Source organism: Sporobolomyces salmoneus, assembly GCF_050403485.1.
Source record: "Sporobolomyces salmoneus JCM6883 DNA, S_salmoneus_JCM6883_v1_ctg8, whole genome shotgun sequence".
Taxonomy (NCBI): domain Eukaryota; kingdom Fungi; phylum Basidiomycota; class Microbotryomycetes; order Sporidiobolales; family Sporidiobolaceae; genus Sporobolomyces; species Sporobolomyces salmoneus.
Genome location: NW_027481155.1, coordinates 349,783 through 374,490, shown reverse-complemented (window position 1 = coordinate 374,490; position 24,708 = coordinate 349,783). Strand labels below are relative to the sequence as shown.

Here is a 24,708-nt window from a genome sequence, read left to right as displayed (position 1 = left end):
CGCGAGAGTGAAGACAACAAGTGAGAGGAAGGGGAACAAGAAACGAAATCAAAGTGAGGATCTCTTCTCTGACGTGCTCGGATCCCCTTCTCCCTCCGGTCATATTCCTCGGACCCGAGCGTGATCACAATTATGAGACTGTCTGGAAGTCGGTCGCGGCAGGGAGAGGGAAGAGAGAGGTGGCCTTTGTCATAGATCGAAGGGAGGGGAAAGGTCTTCCAAGAATCGAAGTTCGTCGAGTCGGGAAGCTTCAAAGAGAGTCGTCCAGTTATACGACGTTGTCCTGATGACTGAATAGCCTTGTCGTGGAGCTGGGAGTGGAGGGCGAGTAGTTGATTTGGAGAGAGATGAAGAGATCCGATGAGTCGGGAGAGAGTGTCGGCGGAGGGCAAGCTGCCTCGTGCGCGCCATTGTACTGGTGAGTATCGAGATGCTGCAACGTGATCAGCAGGAAGTGAACAGAAGGAGAGCAAGGAGCGAGTTCACTCGTTTCTGTTTGTTCAATGATCCCTTCCTCTCGCTATGGCCTCTCCCAGCTCTCGAACCGCCCTATACTATCTATCATCTCGATCTCGCTGATCCTTCGCTTTACGACAACCCTCCTCCTCCTCGTCACTCATCGTTTTCTCCCTTCCTTCGACGCGGACGCAACCAAACTCTCTTCCCCCCTCTTCCCCTCGTATTGGGAGGCATTCGTTCGATGGGACACTGTATACTTCCTCGAGATCGCGAAGGATGGATACACGAAGGAACAGAGATTTGCGTTCTCGCCGGGATTGCCAGGAATTCTGAGATTCGGAGGTGAACTCTTGCGGAGGGTTAGAGGGGCAGAAGAGGTCTCGTTTGAGGATATGGTACTCACTGGAATAGTCTCGACGACGATGGCTACGACCGGGGCCGCGGTCTTGCTTTACAAGTGAGTTCTCTCGAGATTTCATTTTCCCTCGTCTCTGCTCACTCTCCCTCTTCCCACACTTGCACTAGGTTATCCTTCCAGCTCTTCAGAAGCCGGGAATACTCTCTCGCCACATCGATCCTCTTCCTCCTTGCTCCAGCCCGCGCAGTCCTCCACGCTGTGCCCTACACCGAACCCTTTTCAGCTCTCTTCACTTTCGCCGGAATGCTCTCGTTCATTCAGCACCAGGACTTTCTCTCTTCGATCATGTTCGCGTGTGGAGCGACCTTTCGAGCACAAGGAGCTGTGTTGGGATTGGGGTTCTTCGGTTGGAGGTGGATCTTGGAGAAACCTTTCGCGGCAACTCGGTTCTCTCCCAGAGTGAGCTCATCTTGGTCTCTCTCTCGATCGTGAGCACCGATCGCTCACATTGCTTGCATCTCGTAGCGCCTCGTTCAAGGCATCGTTGTCACCTCGTTCCTCTCTCTTATCTCAGCTTCTCCTTTCCTCGCATTCCAAGCTTACGCCTACCGCGAACACTGCTCTTCGCCAATCTTGCTCCGCCCCTGGTGTTCCTCAACGTTCGGATTCAGCTACGGTTGGATTCAAAGTCATTACTGGTTCGTCTCTTCCCTCTCTTTCCGTTTTGCATATCGCAAACTCACTCGGCATCGACGCTGATAGGAACGTCGGTCCCTTTCGCTATTGGACCCTCCTCCAGCTACCCAATTTCCTCCTCGCTTCCCCGGTCCTCCTCCTTTCCTTCTCCGCTTCCTATTCGTATTATTCCTCCCAACCTCGTTTCGTCCGCTCGAAAACTCTGCCTTTCCTCTTCCCGTCCTCACCTCCACCACCTCGTTCTTCCTCTGACCAGAGGAGGCCGTTCTTGAGTCCGGCTTTACTGCCGTTCATCCACCTCCATACGGCAACGACTCTGCTCCTCCTTGTTTCGTCGCATGTTCAGATCGTATTGAGGTTATGTATAGTCGATCCGGTAGTCTGGTGGTACGCTGCAGATCTGGTACTCGCACGAGATGGAACGGAGATGAGGAGATGGGGAGAGAGATGGATTTGGTATTCAGTGGTTTGGGGGACGATTTCGATCGTTTTGTGGGCGTTGTTCTTACCACCCGCCTAGAAGTATGTATTAAGTAGTGTCTGTATCAAAACTCGAGAGCTTGCCGTTTAGAGAAATCTCCGAAGGTTTCGAATCTCCTCACTGGGCGTTAAGCCCGGTCTTCCAAGCAGCGCCTCGTCTTGAAGTATGCGTTCCTGAGGCGCAGGGTAGGAGCAGTAGCGGGTCATGATCACGAGTGGTTGAAAGCGGAGACGAACGAGAGAGTCTTGCGAAAGAAAACACTTCCGGAGAAGAGGTTCAGCGTAGATGAGCCTGAGTTTGCTCCAAATAGGCGCACCGAAGCTGCTGCGATCTCGCCGGGTCGAAGTCTACCGAACGGAGCGGAGCGTTCGAGCAGAAATAACAACTTCCATGGAGGAGAACTCGGGAGGGAGCGAGTAGTCCATTCGCTCGCCTGCTTGAAGCGAAGATCACTACCCTATGGCCACTTAACCGCCAAGCCAGTCCATTCCGCTCAGTATACTGTCCCTGCATGTTGGTTGGGAGATGAGGATCGCGATTGGAGATGGAGGAGCTTGAAGGCGAGTTGGTCAAGGGGAGTCGCGAGAGATGAGTTGCGTTTGAGCGTCCGGGCGTCTGCTGGTAGCGATAAGAGAGTCGGATTGCGCAATTGCTGGAACATGCGGTGTAAACACGAAGTCGATATCGGCCGATGAAAGGAATCTTCGGCAGAGGGTGAACCGCGGTCAGCTAATTCTGGGTTGGTTTCTTCCTCCACTTAAGCACTTCGATGACTACTTCGACAGGACCGCCAAATCAGAACGAAAGAATACCGGCCCCGATACGAGCTACTCTCGCTGAACCCCTCGAAGCAGCTTCAGGTCGTTCAACCGGAGACCCTTGCTTGTCTCGCGAGATCGAAGAGAACGATAGGGATAGAAGGAGTCTAGGCAGCGTGACACACGTAGATGGGAGCGATCGTGAAAGCGAAGAGAATGACGGACAAGGAAAGGATCGAGCGAAGGATGGAGAAGTTTCGCAAGAATCGAAAACACTCGATTCCCATCACGCGAACGGACTGCAGGATCAAACAGCATACCTGTGAGTCAGAATCTATCTCGCTACTACGCTAAAGCGGCAGCTGATTCCCCATTCAACCCGAACAGACCGGTAAAAGTGAGCTTTCTTTCTTTCGCCATTCTGCACGACGGGGATTCTCGACTGTAGCTGACGATCCTATCTTGCTATCGTGTTCAGCGACTCATTATAGTCTTCGCTTCCTTACAACTAGCTGTATTCCTATCCTTCCTCGATCAAACTATCGTTTCGACGTGTCTTCCCGCTATTTCAACAGCTTTCGACGCAGGTCGTTCGTCAAGTTTCGTCGCCGCAGCGTACCTTCTCACTTCCTCCGCATTTCAACCGATCTGGGCTCGATTGAGCGACGTCTTTGGTCGTAAAGTGACTTTAATCGCCTGTGTCACAGGGTTCGCGATTGGCTCTCTGGCTTGTGCCGTTGCGCAAACCATGATCCAGCTCATCGTCTTTCGCGGAATACAAGGTGTAGGAGGAGGAGGATTGATCACCCTCGTGTTGATCATCGTGTCGGACGTCGTCTCGCTCAAGGATCGCGGGAAATACCAAGGGATAACGGAGATGACGATCTTGCTGGGTAATGGTGTTGGTCCTATTCTGGGAGCCGTCTTTGCTCAAAGCGATTGGAGATGGGGTCAGTACTCGTCTCTCGAGTTTGAGAATAAGGAACGAAGACTGATCGCGTCTCATGTGAGCAGCTTTCTGGATCAATCTACCTCTGTCGGCGATTTGTATCGCAGTCATTTTCTTCCTCTTACCTTTGAAGCCCACTACCGGAAGCTGGAAAGCGTGAGAAATCTACTGTCTTTCGAGAATCGGGAACAGAGCTGAACCTCTTCTCCGCACAGAAAACTGAAACAAATCGACTACGGAGGTTTTCTCCTCTGTATGGCGGGAAGTGTTCTCGTAATCCTCCCGCTCAACTGGGGTGGAACATCCTTCTCTTGGACCTCTGGGCCTGTCCTCGGGTGCCTCATCTCGGGGGTTTTCACCTTTGTCCTCTTTTTCGCCTGGGAAGGAAAGGTTGCGAAGATTCCAGTCGTTCCACCTTTCATTTTCCGACAGAGAACGGTCGCGACGATTTTCATCAACACCTTTATGAGCGGCGGAACTATCCTATCTCAGATCTACTACATGTGAGTCTCGCGCGTCGTGTAGAGAGAAATCGTTCGAAGACTGACTCCTCGTCTGTCTTTGATTTTCTCAGTCCTCAATACCTTCAAGTCGCTCGTGGAGTCAGCCCGATTCGAAGTGGTGTCCTCATCCTACCGCTACTGTGCTTCATCACTCTATTCGTCTTCTTCACGGGTCAACTCATTGCCCGAGTCGGTCGCTACAAAGTGAGTCATTCCCCCTCTCTGTACGATCCGAGTCTCTGTCAGAAGCTGACTCGTCTTACCTGATTCCGATAGCCGTCCATCTGTGCTGGATATGCTATATGGACCGTAGGATTGGGTCTGCTCTCGACGATCACGGCGACGACTTCCGATGCGAAATTGATCGGTTACATGGTAGTCACTGCCGTTGGACAAGGTCAGACCCTACAGAGCTCCCTCGTCGCTGCTCAAGCTGCGGTGCAGAGATCCGAAATGTCTGTCGTAACTTCGACTCGGAACTTTATGCGTTCGATCGGGGGTACGGTGTTTCTTGTCGTGTCGGCCACAATCATGTGAGTCTCTCTTCTCCTCACACGCCACGAACGGATGCTAATGATTTGAAAACAGCAATAATTCGCTTCGATCTCATTTATCACCTCTCGGTTTCCCTTCCTCCTTGATCGACGCTTTGATCGATTCTCCAACCGGTATCTGGAGGAACGAATACGATTCATCTGAATTTGCACAAGATCTCCTCAACCTCCCCATCGATCAGAAGCAACAAGTTGTCGAAGGTTATATCCGAGGATTCCAAACGATGTTCTACGTTTTGACCGCGTTGATCGGGTTCAACTTGTGAGTACCGCCTCGATTCATACTCTTTATCATTAGTGAACGATGCTAACGGTCGTGGCGAGAAATAGCATCACGGCTACTTTGTTCATCGAGCAAAAATCGCTCAAGAGTAAAGACGACGAAGCGTTGAAGCAGAAAGGGGAAGATCTTATGCAAGAACGAAAGGAGAAGAAGGCGAACAAGGGAAAGAAAGGAGAACCCGATGTCGAGAAAGGCGCAGAAAAGTGAGGGAAGAGGCTATCGGTTTTTTTTTCATTGTTGTCGACTTCCGAGGTTGTTGTAGGAGCTTCACTTATATCATATTCACTGTTTGCATAGACTGTCATATATAGACTTGACTTGTTGATCACAAGGTGCGAATTTCTGATCGTCGAGCGAGAACGCAAGATTGGGGTGGATCTAGGTAGGAAATTACAGAGTTCCCATTTTACGCACAGCCGATACACTCTACTAATCCTCTATACTCATGCTTGCGTCCTTCCAAGCAGACGAGCGAGTTCTGAAGGGAAGAACGGATCGGGTCAGTTTTGGTTTCTCTGTCTGAGCGCGGCAAGTTCGATATCAGACTCACGCTCAATCTCGATTCGTTCGTGGGTGACAGAAGATTTAGGGGTGTTGCTAGCGTTCTGAGGTAGTTGCACGTCCGAGTCTTTGATGGTCCATTTTCTTGATTCAGCGATCTCGTTGAAGTCTACAGCGACGGTTCTCGTTAGCTCGTTCCCAATAGAAGCAATAACGATAGAAAGACTCACCTTGGGTACCCATGAATCCAGCAAGGGTCTCCTTCTTGACACTCCTGAAACTCAATTCGACTTCCTTTGCAATCTCTTGCCTGATCGCTCGTTCCCATCCCTTCGCATCCCGCTTCAACGCCTCGACCTGTCCTTCCACATCTTTTCCACCTTGTACCTCGTTGATCGCGGACCAGAATTGACGGAATTTACGACCTTGAAGGAGGGAAGAGAGGGATTGTAAAAGTTGAGCGGTTTCCTTCTCTCCTTTCGGGGTCGCGGCGACCTTCTTCGCCGGTTCGTCGTCGTCGGAATCTTCATCAGAGTCGTTCGCGACGACAGGAGGGAGGGCGGCACCATTCACGAAAGAGTCGGAGAGGAGAGACCACGCGAGTCCGAAATCGGCGGCAAAGGGAGCATGGGTGAGCGAGAGGAAGAGGATAGAGAGAGCTGCGGTGGGGGATAGAGAGGTAGGGTTGAATTGGCTAACAGTTCGCGTGCTCGGAGTTAGCTCTGAGAGGGAGAATGGGAGAGAGAGAAAGGGAGGGAAGGATATGAGACTCACTAGAGCTTGAGGAGGGCCAGGTTCGCTAGGAGATCATATTGTTCATCTGCTAGTTGCTGTTGGAGGTAGTCTTCGAGCAAGTGAACGTCTGTAAGCGCGAGAGTTCGTCAGAATTGATCAAGGGAAAAATCGAGACGAGCGGAGCGGGAAGAGCTCACTGCTGGGGTTGTATCGGTCTACGCCAGAGATCAGAGTAGCGATATGTTCAGGTCTTCCTTCGAGGGCGAGCATCGTTGAGTCAAAGTTGTTGGAGGATGAGAGCAAGTTCGCGCGACCACTTCTTTCCTCTCTTTCACTTCACTGAACTGTGCTTCCGCTCAGTTGCTTGCTCTGGTGCTTCGGAACCGCGAAAAGGTCAACGACCGCGACTATTGCAGACCCACTCCTTCCCCTCCTCGAGGTCCCACTTTTGCAGCCCTTTCCTCGCTGCCTAGGCCTGAGACGAATGAATTGGCTATCAAAGCGCACGGGCGTCTACTCGATTTCGCTCAGATCTCTAACTTTTAAGCACGAATCCCAGGCTTTTCCCCCTCTTGCCTCTCTCCTCTCCTTTTCCTCCCTCCCCGACCCCCCCTCGTATCACGGATGGCTTCGACCGACGTTCACCTGCAAGTTGCCACCCTCAAGTCCCTCGCACCAGTTCTCCCAAGAGGGTCCCTTCGCTCTTACGTCGGTACGCCTCGACCCATTGGCAAAGCCGTCCTCGCTGGCGCTTTTGGAATCTTCGTTCTCGGGGAAAGCGGTACGACTAGGTCTGGAGCTCAAGAAGCTGAGGTCCCACCAGAGATCAGTCGTCTTTTCAACTCAGCCCTCTTCCCGCCTTACACCGTCGTACGTCAAATTTCTCTCCCTTTTTCGCGAGTCCTGGACTGGGAACTGAACCCTCGACTTGCGATCATATTAGCCCCTCGAAATCAAGGTGGTTCGACCCGGCAGCCCCCCTGGCCTTTCGATGAATGAGCCACAGTAAGTCACTATTTGACTATTTGATCCTGGTTCGACTACGCCTCCTGATCAACCCTCCTCTTCCCACGTATGCAGCGAGACTGGCCTAATCGCGAGAGCTTACAACGTCACTCAAGAGTATCCCTCCTGCAAACGCTTCTACAAAGTCCCAGGATACGCTACGTACAAGGAACTCGACATCGCAAAAGGGCCTTATCTCCTCCTCGACCTGATCAGCACTTACCTCGAACCCTGGCAAGGTCATTTGAGGTACGAGACTCGCACCCCTTTCGAGCGTCAAGCAGTCCTCGCCATCCTGCTTCACGCTTTGTTGGGATTCGCACGACTTCGACCACACTTCGGGATTCCCGCACAACGCGACGACGACGGTATCATCCATCTCGAAGCTTTGAACTCATCCGAGGTTCGTCTGGTCCAACAACATGCAGAGTTCCCGAAATGGGTAGAATCTCTCCGAAAATTCGTCGTCGATTCGCAGTTCCGCACGGATCTGGCCCACCTAGCTTCGTTACGGCTCAAGGATAGTCGATACTGGAAGGATTTTAGGGTCCCCGACGAGTACGGACGCGAGTCGCAAGTTGACGTTCAGAAAGAGGTTCAACACAGTCTCGATCAGTTTTCCACTTTTCTCCAAGTATGTCATTCGCTGCCATATTCTGTTCAACATGATGATCTCGAATTTGAACTGACCTTGACGCTGAGCTGATGTAGCCTCTTCTTGCACCTTCGACCTCGTTCACCGTGTCAGCTCATCGAACTGTCCCCGTGCGTCTCTAGATTCGAATCCCTTGGCGAAACCTCACTGATATCTCTATACATATAGCCCATCACAATGTAGAACCCGTTCGAAGCAATGAGCCGTCGCGGAAATCAAAGAGGACGACGAAGTGAATCCCCTCCTCCGTCGACCTCGGATCGTCAATCTCTCCGGGACGGCCAGTACTATCGCGATCGTTCTTGAGATGCTCTTCTCGTCTCTCACACCCCCTTTCCTCGCTGTCGAAATCCCCTATCGTTCTTTGAAAACATCCTTTGTCTGCTTCAGTCTTCCCCTTGAGCGTTTCAGAATCGTCTCTTTCTCTCTCCTCCCTATTATCTCACCTTTTGATCGCTTCTCACGTACAACGGACAACCTCTCTCTAGCTCTCTTTCTACTTTACTGCTCTACGTTCGCAAGACATTCGTTTCTGATTTTGCTGGTGAAAAAAAACTGCGTTATAGATTCACAACACGAGAGAACACGTACAACCACGAGTAAAGCTTGCTAGAGGGAAGAACGAGAGAGAGAGAGGAAGACCGAGAGTCGATAGAGCGAGTGCGGGTAAGACGATGCTTGTTTCGGAGAGAAGAGGATAGGTTTCAATGATGCGTCTAGTAAGGTAGTCCTCCTCCACCGCCTTGCTGTTGCGGCTGTTGTTGTTGGTAGTTTTTGCGTTGGTCTCGAGGTGGACCTCGTTGACCAGGCTGCGGGAATCGCAAAGACGACGAAAGAGTCAGTGATCAATTCAACCTGAGAGAAGAGAACAGAGAGTGCCAAGGCGCGTGACTTACGACCATAGGATTAGGGCAACTACAAAGAGAGAGAATACGTCAGCTTTGGAGAACTCGATCACACGCAAGAACAAAAAAAACGTACTGATTCGCGAAATGACCAATCTGACCACATTTATAACACGTAACTTCGCTCAAATCCCTCTTTCCGTTATTTCCTCCTCCTCCTCCACCTCCGCCTCCCATTCTCTGTTGTTGCTGTTGCTGTGGTTGCTGATACTGTCCTCCACCTCCTCCTCCTTGTCCCCCTCCGCCTCCGTTACTCCAATTAGTAGCGCCAGTTCCGGATCTTCCAGTCGGATCACTAGCGAATTCTAACCAGTCTTTACGGTGCAAGCGGAACGTAGCTTCCGGGAGGAAACGAGCGCCAGAAACGTCGGGAATTCGGGTTGAAGATGCGGGAGGTTCGGGTTCGGCATCGAATTTAGGACTAGCCATGAAAGAAGCAACGAGTTAGTGAGAAGAACGGAGAGAGAGGAGGAGAAAGGGAAGAGAGGACGTACTGCCCTAGGGGACAGTCTCGACCTAGTTTGCAGAATCCAACGACGTAGTCTGGACAGACTACGGATCTGACGTGTTTCAGTGGACAGTCCGGACCTATGGAGAGGCAGCATCAAGAGTCAGCACATCGAGAAAAGAGGAGCAAAACGAAGGAGAGGAAGGAAGAATGGACCTTGTGGACAAAAACCTTTTCGATAGTTCGGACATTCTCGTATCCTCATCTCTTCCGTCACATGCAAGTACATGCACTGCACGTATGCAATCTTGTCAGCTCATACTCGTACCCTCTGCGTGAGGAGATAGGGCTCACCTCGTCTCCATTTGAACAAAACCCATATTTCGCAAAGAACCAACATTCCGGCATCTTCCTCAAATGATACTCGTGCATGAAATCGCAATGATTCCCCTTTTTACACAAACCCCTCAACCAATGCTTACAAACGGTCCTTCCATGTGCCGATTGAGGAATCGGTGGTTTCGGTTGAAAATTCAAAGGAGCGGGAGTCGAGTGTCGATAAGGACAAGAAGCACCACGAGGGCAAGATAACGAGGTGAGATAGTCGCGACAGAGTTGTTCGTCCGTGTCGAGACGGATAGAGAGCGAGGATTTGATGAAAGGTTCGATTGAGAGTTCGAGGTGAGAGAATGTCACGTTCGGGTCTAGCACTGTTGTACTCGCCATGATTGAGTTGACCTGGACCGGTACAAGGTCGACGAGTGGTAGAATAGGGAGGGAAAGAGATGTGAATCAGCGGAATCGCTCTTGATCTCTCTCCCATCACTTCTCCTCGCCTAGACGCTTCTCGAACACCCTGGGCGAATCCAGAGCACTTGGATAAGATGTCGGTCCATCAAGAGTACCGGTTATTCATCTCGAACGAAGCCTACACTTTAATCGGCGATCATCAACAAACTCTCACGATTGACAGGGCTACCGGTCAACTAGACATCAAAGGTGAGCTCATACTGCTCTCTACGCTCTGAGGGGTAACCGAAATGCTCAAGAGAAGCGCGGAAAGAGGTACCGCAAGCCGGAGGAGATGACGACGGAGCTAACACGTTCTTCTCTGCGTGACTGTTACTGCTATAGCTGGTTCAATCTTGCCGAAACGATGCGATCAAGAAGTGAAAATATTCGGGATCTTTGGAATCATCTCCCTCTTGAAATGTTCGTCTCTCCTCTCTTTGCCCTCTTGCCCTACTCCGAGACTCTCTAGCTAACTCCTCGACACGTTCGTGCAGCTGATTACCTAATCGTGATCACGAAACGCACGAAAATCACTCGAATCCTTCAAGTCCCCGTTTATTCCGCGAATGATTTCGCCCTTTACCCGATCTCACGCAACTCTCCCTCTTCGACGGTCGAAAGCTTGACGGAACAACCACAAGAGACGTACTTGTTGGGATTGATCAAGAGTCATTTGTACTCGGCTCCGTTCTACTTCACGTACGATCAGAAATACAATTTGACGATGAGGTTGCAGCAACAACAAGAGGAAAGGGGGGACGAGGAGAAGGAGAAACCGCTATGGGAGACCGTGAGCTACTCCTTGACTAATGAGGAGAGGGTGAGGAACTGACGATTTGGGTTTAAAGGCGGACGATCGATTCTTTTGGAATAAACACCTTCACAAGAAATTGATCAATGCTACGACTATCGGTACTGAACAAGATGTAAGTTCCTTGTATACTCTCTCTCGTACTGTTTATCATTCCTGACAATGTACGTGCGTGAACAGTACAGCAAATTTATCCTCCCCGTAATGTTCGGATTCCTCGAATTCAAAACGACCTCTATCAACGGCCGCACTTTCCAATTCGGTCTCATTTCCCGACGAAACCGGTACCGCGCTGGAACCCGTTACTTCTCTCGAGGTATCGATCAACAAGGGAACGTGTCAAATTTCAACGAAACGGAACAACTGGTCCTCCTCGATAAAGAGGACGCGAGATCCCCTTCTAGAGGAATTTTGAGTGGTGGGGAAGTGAAAGGCGATCTGAGGTTTAGTTTTGTGCAGACTAGGGGGAGTGTACCGGTTTATTGGGCGGAGATTAATAATTTGAGGTATAAACCGGATTTGAAAATCATGGATCTATCTTCTACTGTACGCTCTACCTTCCTCTATGTCTACGTCTCGCAACGGCGTCACTGACTCGAATCTGACCTACGACGCTCGAAACCTATAGATTGAATCCCTCTCCCGACATTTCGACCAACAAATCTCCCTCTACGGTTCCCAAATCCTCGTCAATCTCGTCAATCAGAAGGGTTACGAGAAACCCGTCAAAGAAGCCTATGAACGTGCGATCGAAGGATTGAAGAACGATCGGTTACAATACGTCTATTTCGATTTCCATCACGAATGTAAAGGGTTGAGGTTTGATCGAGTTGGAGGGTTGATCGATGGATTGGATCAGGAGTTGAATAAACAAGCGTGAGTCGACTCTTCTCGCTGCTCGTTCCCGTTTCGTTACGACGTTGAAGATAAGCTACTGATCCGAGCGCTCTTTCTTCGGTTTGGTTGAGTCAGATACTTCTACCACGATACGACTGAATCTCCCCTTCGAGCTCAAATCAAACAAATCTCGGTCGTTCGTACCAACTGCATGGATTGGTGAGTCGGACGGTGCTCTTAGGGTCACGCTGTCAACACTGACACCAGAGAGTCTCCTGGTACTCACAGTCTCGATCGTACGAACGTTGTCCAATCGGCACTCGCGAAATGGGTCCTCAACAACCAACTCAGAGAGATTGGAGTCTTGAGCGTGAAGGAATCGGTCGATGAACACGCTCAATTCCTTGATCTGTTCCGAAACAGTACGCCTGCTGTCTCTCATCGCCAAATTTAAGACAGACGCTGATGATCAGGTTGCCTCGCTGTACAGTTTGGGCTGATAACGCAGATACCGTTTCGAAAGCTTATTCTGGAACCGGAGCGCTCAAAACTGATTACACTCGGTAACGACTCTTCCCCTTACTCTTCCCATCATCATCCAGTCACTGACATCCCCTTGTGTCTCTCAGTACTGGTAAACGTTCAAAAGAAGGAGCGTTACAAGACGGGATCGATTCGTTAATGCGCTACATCAAGAACAATTTCCTCGATGGACCACGACAAGACGCGTACGACCTCGTTACGGGGACTTGGGAACCTCGTCGTTCGAACGATGTCAGTATTGGGAGTGGAGTAGGGGAAGATGTTGGGGATTGGTTGAGAGATAAGAGAGATTTGGTTAGTAGAGTGATCCCTTGGGTTGGGTTAGTCAGCTTGATCGTTTTGATCGGCGTGGTTATGTTCCCGAATTTTGTTTCTCGTAAGTTAAAGGTTCTGCTACTCGGTTGTATTCGATTGGGTAACAGCCAATCTTGTAACTTCCGCAGAATACGTCGCCTCGACTCGGAAACTCACCCTACTCTCGCTCATCCTCCTCGGAGTCGCTACTCAAACGATCCTCAATAATGGAATCGACTATGTCGCCCAGCCGAAACTTATGAGGAACGCTCTGGACGATGTTTTGAATTACTCAGGAAAGGGTTACGAGTAAGTTTCTCCTTCTCCCCTCTCTTACCCGCGGCAGAAGCTCACGAGATCGATCGCGAGTAGATCCGGTCGAAGAGGTAGACCTCTCAAGAACCGACAAACGAACAAAGAACGATTAGTTTCAGTCGAGCAAAGTGCGAAACATCGACAATTGAAAAAGGAGAGGAAAGAATCAATCTTGCCAAATTTCGCGGCTTCTACGCTCGGAGGTGGTGGACAGGCTCAGAACAAACTTGATTGATCTCTCCCTCCTCTCATTTGCTCGTTCGCTCGGCAACGTCGAACGTGACTCTGTTTTAGATTTCCTTGTCTCGAATTTTTCCTGTTTACTTCTTTTAGCCTCTTTTTGTCTTACTGCTGTCATATAATACTATTCCGTATCTTACACTCGAGCACGACTATCCACTTTCCGTGACGGCGAGGCCAAGCTCCAAGTCTTCGAATTCGTTCGACTCGCCTTCTCGCACTTCCTACGACCTCGCTCCTACTACACACGACATCTGAATCAGTCAACTCTCGACCGATAGCACCAGTCAAGCCGAAAGACCTACGACTAGCCGAATTCGTCACCTCTTCCCCCTCTCTCCACCTCCCTCCGCTCCCCCTATCTCTCTCGCTCTCTTCTCCGACTCCCGACCGATCACTCCTCGCCTTCTCACTAGCCCCACGCGTAATCGAACGAGTCAGTTATGGGGAACAGTTCATCGAAAGAGAAGAAGTCTAGATCGAGGAGTACTAGTCAATCTACCATTGTCGGCGCGGGGGTGACCGCCTCGAACTCTGGAGCTGGAGTAGACGTAGCAGATTCAGCAATAGATGGAGGAGGATCGACACTGAGTCCTTCGAAATCGAGATCTTCGGTACATACGAATTCGAACGTTTCAACTAGTTTACCTTCCGTCTCTACCACCACTCCTACGTTTGATTCGACCTCATCAGCGACTACTCCTACGACAAATAGCTTCCCGAATGCGGCTACGGCGGCAGGTGAAACGACGACTCCAACTCAAACAATCTTGTCGAATCCAATGTCAATCGCTGGAGGAGGAGCGAGTTCGAGCAACTCGAATGCGACGAGTACTGCAACGACCCCAACAGGAGGAGGAGGAGGACCTAATAGTTTACCGCAATCTCTCGTACCGGCAGGAGGAGGAGCTCCTTCAAACGTCGGAACTTCGACTTTACTCTCAACTTCACCCCCATCGGGACCGGCAGGCAAACTAGCAGGAGCGAGTAATGGAGGAGGAGGAGGAGGAGGAAACGTATTCGACGTCGACGATATGATTTCTCGATTACTCGACGCCGGGTACTCTGGAAAAGTAACGAAATCCGTCTGTCTCAAAAACGCCGAAATTACGGCAATCTGTCAAGCCGCTCGCGAGGTATTCCTCTCCCAACCTACTCTGATCGAATTATCTCCACCCGTGAAAATCGTCGGAGACGTTCATGGTCAATACAGCGATTTGATTCGATTGTTTGAGATGTGCGGATTCCCTCCTTCGGCGAATTACCTCTTCCTGGGAGATTACGTCGATAGAGGGAAACAGAGTTTGGAGACGATCTTGTTGTTGTTGTGTTACAAGGTCAAATATCCGGAAAATTTCTTCTTACTCAGAGGAAATCACGAATGTGCAAACGTTACGAGGGGTGAGTCGAAGCTCTCCTGACGTTCTCTCGCCTGTGGACTAGTTCACTGACGAGACTTGTTGCGCGCGCTGTAGTGTATGGATTCTACGACGAATGCAAACGAAGATGCAACATTAAAATCTGGAAAACCTTCATCGACGTTTTCAACTGTCTCCCGATCGCCGCTGTCGTCGCCTCGAAAATCTTCTGCGTTCACGGAGGACTCTCCCCTTCCTTGCAATCAATGGACGATATTCGACGGATATCTCGACCTACCGACGTTCCCGATTACGGGTTATTGAACGATTTGTTGTGGTCCGATCCGAGCGATACGGCGTTGGATTGGGAAGATAATGAACGAGGGGTTAGTTATTGTTTCGGGAAAACGGTGATTGGGCAATTTTTGGCGAGGTATGATTTCGATTTGATTTGTAGAGCTCATATGGTCGTAGAAGGTAAGCTCTTCTTCCCTTCTCTCTGCTTAGTCCTGCTCGCTGACTCGCTCTTCTCGTGCACGTGAAGATGGGTACGAGTTCTGGAACGAACGGACATTGGTAACGATTTTCTCTGCACCGAATTATTGCGGTTTGTCCCATTCTTCTCTCGCTTCATCATCCGCTCAACAGCCGACTCATTCTCTTCCACAATCGCTGTTAGGTGAATTCGATAATTTCGGAGCCGTCATGTCCGTCTCAGAAGACCTATTATGCGCTTTCGAACTCCTCAAAGTCAGTTCCCTTTCCCCTCTCCTCTCCCTCCTCAGTGTCCCCTTTCCCGAAAACTGACTCGAAACTCTGCACTGTGTGATTGCAGCCACTCGATACGGCTCAACTCAAACGAGAACTAGCAAAGACGAGGAGAAGATTATCTCAAGCTAGTGGTAGCGGAACAACTTGATCGAACGAACGAATTGAAGTGTTTTTCGGGTTTCTGTGCTTTCTCTCCTCTGCTTCACTCCACTCTTCTGTCCTCTCTCTGTTCCAATGCCTCCCCTGTATACCCTCTCGAGTGTTTTGTCTGTCTCTCTCTGTCTTGTCCTTCTGTCCTGTCTTGTGTCTCGCCTTAGCTTCTTTTCCCTTTCATCAGTTCTTTCCACGTGAGTCCTCCCCTCCCTCCCCTTTTCTCCTCCTCGACCCCAACGCTGACCCGTCTGCGTTCTCGATTAGGTTGTATAACCAGATGCGCGCCCATCATACAGAACTCAGTTTCTAAATTATTCCTTTTTTCCTTTCGTCCTTTGATCGAGGTTACCTTTTGCCTTTTCTCCCTTTCCTTCTTTTCCTCTCCGTTTCTTTTCCCTTTCCTTTTTGTGCTTCTCTGTGTTTCACACTCGCAATGATCCTTTTTGTCACGTCCCAAGTCTCTCCCCTTCTCTCCTGCTCTCTCTTTTGACGAAAGTCGAGCGAGCTCAATCTGAGAGAGACACTTCGTGTTATTTCTATTCCTTGCAAGCCTTCCAATGAGTTTCTAGCGACCCAATCGCATCTCTGCCCTTCCGTACAGATCCAACGCGTTTCGGAAGATCGGATAATCGAGTTGAGGGAGTCGTAACCAGTTTGGAGAGGCGTAATGACTAGATAACATCATGTACTTTCACTCGTTAGCTCACTCTCATGACTTTCGACCTCTCCTTACACGGAATAGGAGAGAGAGAGAGAGAAGAGAAGAGACTTACTACATTTCCGATAACCTGATTTGCCAAGGAGGGAAACCTGATAACCGCAAATAAGAACCTCCGAAAACGAATAACAAGTCGGGTTCAGGTAATGGGAAACCTATGTTCATCGAATGCCGTGTCCTCATCAGCTAACTCTTCTCGAGAGGAGCGAGAGAGAGAGAGAAAGAATGAGGACGAGAAGGACGAACGATCAATTTCTTGAGCGATTTCTTCTGAACTCAACGACTTTGTAGAGGGGTTTTGAAGACGAGAAGAGACAAGTTCTCGAGCTAGTTTCGCGAGTTGAGGTCTTCCGGCGGAACGGGAGATCAAACGTAGAGTGAACGAAGGAGATTTTGGAGAAGAAGTTTCGAGGGAATCGGAAGAAGGAGACGAGGGGACCAGGGTTGATGAACCTACGAGCACACAGTTGCTCAGTGGAGCTTTTGAGAGCACACAGCTGATCGGTGGAGAACGTACCAGTCTCATCTGAAGAGTTGGTCGCAGAATCTTGCGAAACCAGTTGTTCCGACCTTGATGGACTCGGGGGAGATCCCGCTCTCACTAACGTGATGATCTCTTCATACTTCGGATCCCGTTTCACTATTAGCGGTTGTTCCTCCTCTTCTTGTTCTGCTAGGAGGGAAACGAGTTCCTCGACGTTGTTCGAGAGTGAACCTACGCATCACGCTCGATCAGCTCAGCCTAGCTCTCGGGGGAGAGAGTACGACTGACCATCTCTATCGTACACCGTCAGATCCAATACCCCCAACTCCCTACTCCACCCAACTAACCTCTGAACTTCCTCGATTCCTCCCTTCCCTCTTCTCCCTCTCCCGTTTCCAACTGGTGATAAGATGACAGCTAATCGTTTCGGTACTTTTTCCCATCTACGATCTGCTAGATCCGTTGCTGGAGAAGGAGAGGAAGAGGAAGAGGGAGTTGATTGATGACGAGAAGAGAGACGAGAGAGGATACGGAAGAAACGAAGGAGGGCGAATGTCGTGTGCAGCAGGAGGAGGATCGAGAGATGCAGGGGAAAGAGGAGTAGCGGGAGGAAATCCATCGAGCGTGGATAGAGAGAAGGAAGAAAGTCACGCTCCGAAGTTTCGTATTCTCTCGCAGCTGAGTAAATCGAGTTGATTAGAAGAGTATGAGCAAATGACTGATGGTGTGTGAGAGAGACGACTACAACAAAGGTGATACTGTGAATCAATGATGCAAAAACTTGGGACAAAACTGAAAATCGAAAAAACCCTCTCTCTTCTTCTTCTAAGCTAAACTCGACGAAGGTTTCCTAGTTACTACCCTCTTGCCTGTCATCATTCCTTTCTTCCCTCCTCCAACCAACGACAGTTTCTTCCCGTTCCCGTTCCCATTGACGATATTCGAATCCCTTTCCCCTAGAACTCGACTCTTCCTCATTTCTCCTTTCTGTCCTCCTTGCTGCTGAGGTATCACGATTGACGAAGCCCTTGGTCTACCCGTCGGTTGTTGTGCTAGAGCGACCACCTCGATCGAAGGGGATCTACTCATTCCTCCTTCTCCCCCCTCGTGTTCCTCCTCATCTTCCCCTCCCTCTCCATGCGGCTGAGCGCCAAACAAGAGTAAGCGTCTCTCCTCATCCCCCTGTAAAGCCCTCGCGATATCCCGATCCCTCTCCCTCAATAACGTCTCCATCACTCCCTGTCGATCAGTCGAATCGAGGTCTACGAGAGGGAGAAGTCGATCGATTGGATCGTGAGTACGGGGTTGGGGGGTCATTTGGGTCGGAACATCACGTAGGAGACGGGTGGAGAGGGTCGAGGAGAGAGAGTGTGAGAGATTGGAGGAAAGCTGGGAGAGAGTCGAGAGCGAGGAAGTGGAGTGAGAAGAATACGTCGCGAGCTGTTTTGAAGATGGGTGAGAACGGAATAGCTGCGATGATGGGGAGAGAGGACGGGAATGGAGGCTTACGGTACGGATAGTGGAGAGATGGGATTGGGAAACGTCCGAGTGTACTTTCTCGTTTGAACGAGTCCATCCAGAGAGAATGTCTCCTGTTCGATCGACTAGTACCCGAACGTTCTGGTCTTCCTCTTTGCGAGATCTTGCTTCGTTGGATCGTTCTACTCAACCGTTCTCGAGGGTCAGCATCGAGCAAGGAAGAGGAGAATGAATGAGTGAGGAAAAAAAAACTGACGAATTGCGCTTTGTTGACTAACGAACGAAGCAGCGTTCCTCAACAATCTCGTCTGATCGGTTCTGGCTTTCATCGACGATTCGGTCTGTAACGCTTCGAGTTGTTTGATCAAATCGATAGAAGTTGAGAAATTCTATTCTCGCTCGAGAGCAGCATTCAGTAACTCTCATCTTTTCTTTCCCGTTGAAGCACGATAAGATAACTCACCTTCCCTCCCTCTTCCCTGACCTTCTCAGCTTCTCCCAGTCTCTCGTCCATCGCCCTCCTGACGAACTCCCTCCCCTCTCCAAGCGCTTTCATTCCCTCAGTCCGTTCTTTCACGCCCTTCTCCTTCGTCTCGATCGTCTCGCCGACTTTTTCCTCAACGAGCGCGAAGGTCTCGTCCAACATCTTCTGTCTCCTCTCCGTCAACTGCGATAGCGAATTCGAAAGAAGTGACAGGAGTGAAGCATGTTCTGAGGCGAGGTGGGATTGTTCTGAAGCGAAATTTGAGGAGAGTCTCGAGACGAGTTGTTTCAGGGAGGCATTCTACAGAGAACAAGGCGGTGGTTAGTTCGAACGAGTGAAACAGGAGAGGAGAGGGAAGAGGAGAAGGGGGACGTACTTCGGCGGAAAGGGAAGAGAGTTCTTGTTGTTGGAGAGTGGAGAGGAGGGTCGAGTCTTGCGCTAGACGTTGCGTACAGTCGGAGTGGAGTGATTGGATAGGTAATACGAGTGCATCGACTAGTTGGGAGGTCTGCTCGAACGATATCAGATCAGCTCAGTCGAGTTTCGGAGGGAAAAGGTTTTGGTCGGGACTGACCTCTTGCTCGTGTCTCGTCAATTCTGTCCTCAATTGTCTACTCAGTTGTTCCTGTTCCTGCGAGAGTATCCTCTCCCGCTCCTGGATCTTGCCGAACAACGTCTTGCAACTCGCTTCGACGATTTCTCTAAACCTCATCGATTCTTCCCTAGTCCCTCTTTCACCCTTAACGACGTTCTCAATTCCTTTCGAGATTCCTTCTAGCGACTTCGCGATGAGTGATTCGTTCTCTTCGAATCTAGAGGTTTGTCGTTCCGAGAATTCTTCGAGCGACGAAGACAGCGATTTGACGAATTTCTCCTGATTCGTTTGTAGTTCCTTCGTCTGTCGGTTGATCTTGCTCGTATTCGTCCCAATCTCTTCTTCCGTCTCCCTGAACACTCCTAAATTAGTTTCCTCTACCCAAGTTTTCCTCGCTGCTCATCATCCACATTCAACTCCAATCATCAGTTCCCTCCTCCCCCAAAGCGAATGGGAGACCTCAATGAGAAGAGACATACCTAATTTCTCCCTTAACCCTTTAACTTCCACCCTCGCGTCCTCTGCATCCTCCTTCCATCCCTTCCTACTTTTCTCCCATGCCTCTCCCAAACACTTCAACTTTTCATTCTCTACCCTCACTTCCTCTAATTCCCTCCTCAACCCTTCGAGTTCGTCTTCCCTCTCCCCTAAATCATCTTGAGTACGTTTCAAAGTCTCCTTCGTACGAGATAACGCACGAACGTTTTGTTCGAGTTGATCTCGAGTCGAGGAAAGCTCAGTTTTGAGGATTTCGTAGGAAGTGAGGGTTTGGAGGTGGTTTTTGAGAGATGATTGGAAGGATTGACGCTCGGATTCGAATTCCTCGAAGGATTGACGGGAAAGATAATAGCCTTCTTCTGATCTAGCTGCCTACCAATAGTCACGTTACTCCCATCTGAATCAGTCTCCCTCGAGAAAGCAAGCGAGTGAGAGAGAGAGAGAGACTGCGTACCTTTAAATCGGCTTTACATCTCCCCAATTCGCCCAACACCTGATTCAACACGACATCCCTCCCAATCTTCCTATTAGGTTCCGGTTTATTCTGAATCCTAGTCGCTTGTAACGCATAGTTCAACGTAGAACAAGTTTCTTCGTACGAAGTTGGGGAGATTGTAGCGATGATCGAGGTTTTAGTGTTACCTCCTAGGGAATCTTGTAATAACCTCGTTAACTTTGACTCCCTACACAACGCTTCCTTTTCAGCTAAGAAAGATCCCCGGGAGAGAATGGAGCAGGACAGTGAGTTACCGATAAGGAATATGACCCTTCTCCCCTCCCGCACCTGAAAGTCCTTGTTCTCGATCACTCAACGAATTGATCACCCTCCCCAACGCCAACAAACTAACGTTGATCCTACCCGCCTCCCTTGCTCTACCGTCCCTTGCGCCAGAACGAGCGACGTTCTCGGATCCGGCTAGGTCGACGAGGTTAAGTTTCCCGACTTTGAGGAGTCCACCACCACCGGGAGTAGGAGAGGAGCTGGAGGACGAGGTACTACTGGAGGAGGAGGAGGGGTCACGGAGTGAAACGATAATGGTGAAAATTGAATGGGAACGTCTGGTTTTTTCGCGACATTAGAGCTCGGATCAGCGAATAGTCACGGAGGAAGAGAGAGAGAGAGAGGGAGAAGATGGGATGACTGACGAAGAGCGTTCATTCATGTTGGTACTCGCACTGATACGTCTCATTGAACCCCTCCTGAGTACTTCTAATCCTTCTTCCGCATCGTTAATAAACGTTTCTTCTAATCCTTCGATTCGAACTCCTCCTGTTCCTGTTGTCGAATTCGAGTCTCTTGAACTACTTGAAGAACTAGATGATTTGTTGTTGTACGAGGAAGAGTTGGAGTTGGAGTTTGAGGATGAGGGAGATTCATCGTAAATCTTGAGTGGTAAATCTTTATTCTCCTCCTTCGAGTTCAAATCCCTCAATTCCTCATTATACAACTCTAAATAACTAACCTTCACCGTCCACTCTCCCTTATCTCCTCCCTCTCCCCCTGAGTTCGAGCCTAATTTCGCAAGACGATCAAACAAATAATACAAACACCTCGGTACGATCCCCGCCTCCTCCCTGAACGTAGCCCCGTTCACCCCCAAATCTCCTTCCATCGTCCAAGTTTTCCCAGTCCCGGTCTGGCCGTAAGCGAAGATCGTACAGTTGTAACCTTCGAGACATTGATCCAAGAGAGGTGCCGCAACCGTATTGTAAATCATGGCTTGTTTCGCGGAGGGACCGAAAACGTTTCCCAAAGAAGGGGAAGAGGAGGAGGAGGGAGGACTGGGAAGGGAACCGAAATCATAAGAACGGGAAGAAGAGGAAGAGGAAGAAGGGTCGGAGAGAACGACGGTAGAACCTCGGGAGGAAGGAACGGTAGCGACTATCGGGACGTTATTCGCTTCTTCAGAAGGTGAGATACCCCTGCATCGCACTCAGGATTAAGCATGAGTGATTGGAGAGAGAGTGAAAGAGAGAGAAGGGAGAGTGAACTTGCCGACAACGAACAACTACTTGAATGTTACTCCCATTATCCGATCCATTACCTCCCCTAGTAGTACTGCTGTTGTTCTCTTTCCTGGTGGAGAGGGATGAACCAGGTCGGTTGACTGATGAAGTCGTCGTCGGTGTCGGAACTCTGCGCCGTCCAGTTGCTGCTACGGAGGGAGGTCTCCTCGTTGAGCTACTCATGGCCTCGGGAGCGTGTAAATCGTGATTGGTATGAGCGAGACGAGGGAAGGGGAAGGGAGAGAACTTCTTCAATCAAAACAAACAATCTCATCTCTCACGCGTCAACTATTCTCTCTCTCTCACACACCCACTTACCGACAGTAATGGTAGCGATTAGTTATGATCTCTCACCACTCTGTACGCGCTCATCTTTCCTCCCTCTCTCTCTTATGCAAGCTAACCCGCTCGTTGTGTAGATCGACATTCAACCACTTCCTTCGTTCCCACAAGCCCTTCCCTGCTTCTCTCCTCCCACTCTAGTAAACTCATCCTACGCTCTTCTACGACACTACAAATAATCCGTACCTGGACCCTCCCCGTTCCCTCTTCCTCGAACTCTTCGAATCTCGCATTCTCCATCTCCCCCGTCGCACCTCACCTCATCCTAGCCTTTGCCTCGAACCCCACAGCTCGAGAACGTGTATGGGTATTAGATCCGGGGAAAGAAGGGGTGGTTGCGAGGTTTGAGGTGGGAAGGGTTGAGGGATGCGAGAGAATTGAATGGAGCAGGGACGGGGAGAGGGTATTGATTTGGGCCGAGAATAACGTGTGTCCCTTATCCTCTCTCTCCTCCTCAATCTACATGGGAAGGAAGCTGATGAAGAGCGATGGCGGGATAGTTGAGGATCTCGATTTTCTCTTTGAAAGAACCTTCGAAAGTACTTCAGATCAATTCTCCAAAAGCAACAGCGACAGACTCGACTACAGGAACAGGAGGAATGGGATTTGGATTTGGATATGATTTCAGTCAAGATGGGGAATGGTTTGCGGTGTTGGAGAGACACGAGTTTAGGGATTGTTTGGCGATTTATTCGACTTCGGGTGGTGCGAAGAGGGATGATTGGAGGTTGATGAGGGTTCGTTCCTCTGTTTCTCCAGCATTCTTTCTCTCTGGAGGAAGCTGACAGTCTCCCGAGAACGAACAGAATATAGTGATCCCTGATCCGACGAGTGATTTAATCGGACTCAAATTTTCCCCAAATGGACAATATATCGTAGCTTGGTCTTCTATTACTCATGTACGCTCAGTTCTACTCACACTAGCTCACCAGGTGAACGATTGAGCTGATGCGAGTAGAGCGGAGCAACAGTATTATTTACACATTTTCACGCTCGATGGAAGGTTAATCAAGACTTTTGATCCTTACTCTACTTTCAACACCTCCAGTACCTCCTCATCCTCATCCTCGGCATCTCCCAGCGCATCTTCCTCATTGAAGTCATCTCGTGCTCCTGCGAAACCGTCCTCCGCGTCAAAGTCTCCTTCCTCTGCACCGAGCTCAGAATCAACAACCACAAGAAGCCTCCGAATCGGAAACCCCGAGAAAGCACCGAGACCCGCGTCGATAACGTCGAGTCCTGGTGGCTACGTCGGATTGGGAATCAGAACGGTCGAGTGGAGTGTGGATGGAGAGTTTTTAGCGATTGGTGGGTACGATGGGAAAGTACGTCTCCAGCGCTCTCATTCTCCTTCGAGCACCAGTGACTGAGATTGAGGGTTCGCTGGGTTGTACAGATTAGGGTTTTGAGTAAATCAGTCAATTGGGAACTCATCACCGAGTTATCCGTACCGAATAAAATCGTTCACGCTTCAAATACCGTTCGTTACCGTTGTTTCCTCTTCCTCCTTTGTTCTTTTATCCGCTAAAGGATTAGGACTGATGAGGAAAGAGATGATCGTGATGAGCTTAGATGGTTTGCAGAGAACCGTCTAATGGATGGGTCGAGAAAACGCTGGGAAAAGGGATTATCACTTGTACGTCTCCCCCCTCCCTCTCTCTCTCCCAGGCCCACGTCCCTCTGCTCTATCTCGCTGAAGATTCATGTGAGCAACAGTTGATCGAGTCGAGGTGACGTCCAAGAGTCCTCATCTCGTTTCAAACGATTACGTCCCCCCAGATACGTCGAAACCTTTCCCTCGAATGGGTTGGTCGAGAATCGAGTGGAGTAGGGATGGGAAGTGGTTAGTAGGGGTCAATCGTCAGTCCTGCTCTCTTCTCTTTCTTCCTAGTTCTTGTGTCTCTCGTTCGAGCGAAGGAGAGAATACACGCTGACGAGGTTGGTTGTTTTTTTGGGGAGAGTGAATAGAATCGTACCCGAATCATCTATACATCTACCAATTCCTCACCAACATCTCTACAACAACAACGACTCCGGAAGAAGAAGGAAGAAGAAGAAGCCATATTCGACCTCGACTACATTCCCTCCTCGTCTTCAACGCGCCTGCGAAATCGTTCAGGTTCAAATCCAAATCCGTTCCTCCCTCTTTCTCTTCTCGAGGCCACGCGGACGGAACGGCAGGAGGGGAGGAGGAAGAAGAGGAAACGTCGATGGTGATTTTGAGCGGCTCGAAATGTTTCACAACCTGGACATTCACCTCTACTCGACAAAATCCCACTGCCTCGACGAACTCAGAAGAAGAAGAAGAAGAACGAGCAGGAGGAGGGAACAGGGACGGAGAAAAGGTAGTAGTAGAAGGAATCGGGATCCCTACTCCTCCCTCGGTCAATTTCTCCCCGAATATCATCGAATTCTCCCCCGTTTCTTATACCTCGGGAAGTAGAGGAGGTGATGGAGAAGAAGGAGAAGAGGAAGTGATGTTATTAGGCGAAAAGGGAGGAATGTTTTGTTTAGTTTATCCGGTGAAGGATACGAAAGCGCAAGGAGGCGCGGAGGACAGAACATGGATTGAGGGGGAGGATTACTGAGTGTGAGCTCAAAACGTGCATCGCCGCTGCGGGTCACAGGGCACGGCTTGTCGAGCGTACAATTTTGTTTTTTCTCGCGCGCGTGTTGTTGTCAATATTCAAACTGATA

The 24,708-nt window shown here is 49.9% G+C and overlaps 10 protein-coding genes across 10 annotated transcripts; 6 read left to right on the top strand and 4 right to left on the bottom strand.

Annotated features, from left to right (window-relative positions):
• Positions 1-503: 503 nt before the first annotated feature.
• JCM6883_003469 (uncharacterized protein) lies at positions 504-2,033 on the top strand (the record flags this gene model as incomplete). The annotated part of the gene is made up of 4 exons (XM_076630175.1): positions 504-916; positions 985-1,276; positions 1,343-1,515; positions 1,580-2,033. 4 exons carry the CDS (start codon positions 504-506, stop codon positions 2,031-2,033), a joined length of 1,332 nt encoding a protein of 443 aa, XP_076489933.1.
• A 730-nt stretch (positions 2,034-2,763) lies between these two features.
• On the top strand, positions 2,764-5,248 carry JCM6883_003468 (MDR family MFS transporter; the record flags this gene model as incomplete). Its single annotated transcript, XM_076630174.1, has 9 exons — positions 2,764-3,074; positions 3,140-3,149; positions 3,231-3,702; positions 3,767-3,857; positions 3,917-4,204; positions 4,276-4,408; positions 4,481-4,737; positions 4,793-5,020; positions 5,089-5,248. 9 exons carry the CDS (start codon positions 2,764-2,766, stop codon positions 5,246-5,248), a joined length of 1,950 nt encoding a protein of 649 aa, XP_076489932.1.
• A 236-nt stretch (positions 5,249-5,484) lies between these two features.
• JCM6883_003467 (uncharacterized protein) lies at positions 5,485-6,547 on the bottom strand (the record flags this gene model as incomplete). Its single annotated transcript, XM_076630173.1, has 5 exons — positions 5,485-5,519; positions 5,592-5,711; positions 5,773-6,236; positions 6,317-6,404; positions 6,475-6,547. 5 exons carry the CDS (start codon positions 6,545-6,547, stop codon positions 5,485-5,487), a joined length of 780 nt encoding a protein of 259 aa, XP_076489931.1.
• A 354-nt stretch (positions 6,548-6,901) lies between these two features.
• On the top strand, positions 6,902-8,120 carry JCM6883_003466 (uncharacterized protein; the record flags this gene model as incomplete). Its single annotated transcript, XM_076630172.1, has 5 exons — positions 6,902-7,147; positions 7,221-7,282; positions 7,358-7,916; positions 7,994-8,047; positions 8,106-8,120. 5 exons carry the CDS (start codon positions 6,902-6,904, stop codon positions 8,118-8,120), a joined length of 936 nt encoding a protein of 311 aa, XP_076489930.1.
• A 533-nt stretch (positions 8,121-8,653) lies between these two features.
• On the bottom strand, positions 8,654-10,016 carry JCM6883_003465 (uncharacterized protein; the record flags this gene model as incomplete). The annotated part of the gene is made up of 6 exons (XM_076630171.1): positions 8,654-8,746; positions 8,834-8,852; positions 8,919-9,263; positions 9,337-9,430; positions 9,507-9,582; positions 9,645-10,016. The coding sequence occupies 6 exons, from the start codon at positions 10,014-10,016 to the stop codon at positions 8,654-8,656; spliced, it is 999 nt and encodes a 332-aa protein (XP_076489929.1).
• A 158-nt stretch (positions 10,017-10,174) lies between these two features.
• JCM6883_003464 (uncharacterized protein) lies at positions 10,175-13,117 on the top strand (the record flags this gene model as incomplete). Its single annotated transcript, XM_076630170.1, has 12 exons — positions 10,175-10,289; positions 10,425-10,502; positions 10,577-10,872; positions 10,931-11,008; positions 11,074-11,439; positions 11,522-11,769; positions 11,866-11,949; positions 12,019-12,152; positions 12,221-12,293; positions 12,360-12,649; positions 12,717-12,876; positions 12,940-13,117. The coding sequence occupies 12 exons, from the start codon at positions 10,175-10,177 to the stop codon at positions 13,115-13,117; spliced, it is 2,100 nt and encodes a 699-aa protein (XP_076489928.1).
• Positions 13,118-13,565: 448 nt separating this feature from the next.
• JCM6883_003463 (serine/threonine-protein phosphatase) lies at positions 13,566-15,399 on the top strand (the record flags this gene model as incomplete). Its single annotated transcript, XM_076630169.1, has 5 exons — positions 13,566-14,523; positions 14,598-14,957; positions 15,025-15,087; positions 15,160-15,230; positions 15,316-15,399. The coding sequence occupies 5 exons, from the start codon at positions 13,566-13,568 to the stop codon at positions 15,397-15,399; spliced, it is 1,536 nt and encodes a 511-aa protein (XP_076489927.1).
• A 570-nt stretch (positions 15,400-15,969) lies between these two features.
• Positions 15,970-17,225, bottom strand: NUS1 (ditrans,polycis-polyprenyl diphosphate synthase; the record flags this gene model as incomplete). The annotated part of the gene is made up of 5 exons (XM_076630168.1): positions 15,970-16,075; positions 16,178-16,277; positions 16,369-16,575; positions 16,640-16,837; positions 16,895-17,225. The coding sequence occupies 5 exons, from the start codon at positions 17,223-17,225 to the stop codon at positions 15,970-15,972; spliced, it is 942 nt and encodes a 313-aa protein (XP_076489926.1).
• Positions 17,226-17,431: 206 nt separating this feature from the next.
• JCM6883_003461 (uncharacterized protein) lies at positions 17,432-21,704 on the bottom strand (the record flags this gene model as incomplete). Its single annotated transcript, XM_076630167.1, has 11 exons — positions 17,432-18,046; positions 18,116-18,267; positions 18,342-18,474; positions 18,549-18,869; positions 18,946-19,077; positions 19,144-19,559; positions 19,644-20,034; positions 20,117-20,345; positions 20,413-20,721; positions 20,809-21,585; positions 21,676-21,704. The coding sequence occupies 11 exons, from the start codon at positions 21,702-21,704 to the stop codon at positions 17,432-17,434; spliced, it is 3,504 nt and encodes a 1,167-aa protein (XP_076489925.1).
• A 291-nt stretch (positions 21,705-21,995) lies between these two features.
• Positions 21,996-24,599, top strand: JCM6883_003460 (uncharacterized protein; the record flags this gene model as incomplete). The annotated part of the gene is made up of 9 exons (XM_076630166.1): positions 21,996-22,029; positions 22,089-22,438; positions 22,512-22,748; positions 22,818-22,910; positions 22,983-23,336; positions 23,408-23,491; positions 23,584-23,716; positions 23,791-23,871; positions 23,980-24,599. The coding sequence occupies 9 exons, from the start codon at positions 21,996-21,998 to the stop codon at positions 24,597-24,599; spliced, it is 1,986 nt and encodes a 661-aa protein (XP_076489924.1).
• Positions 24,600-24,708: the final 109 nt, after the last annotated feature.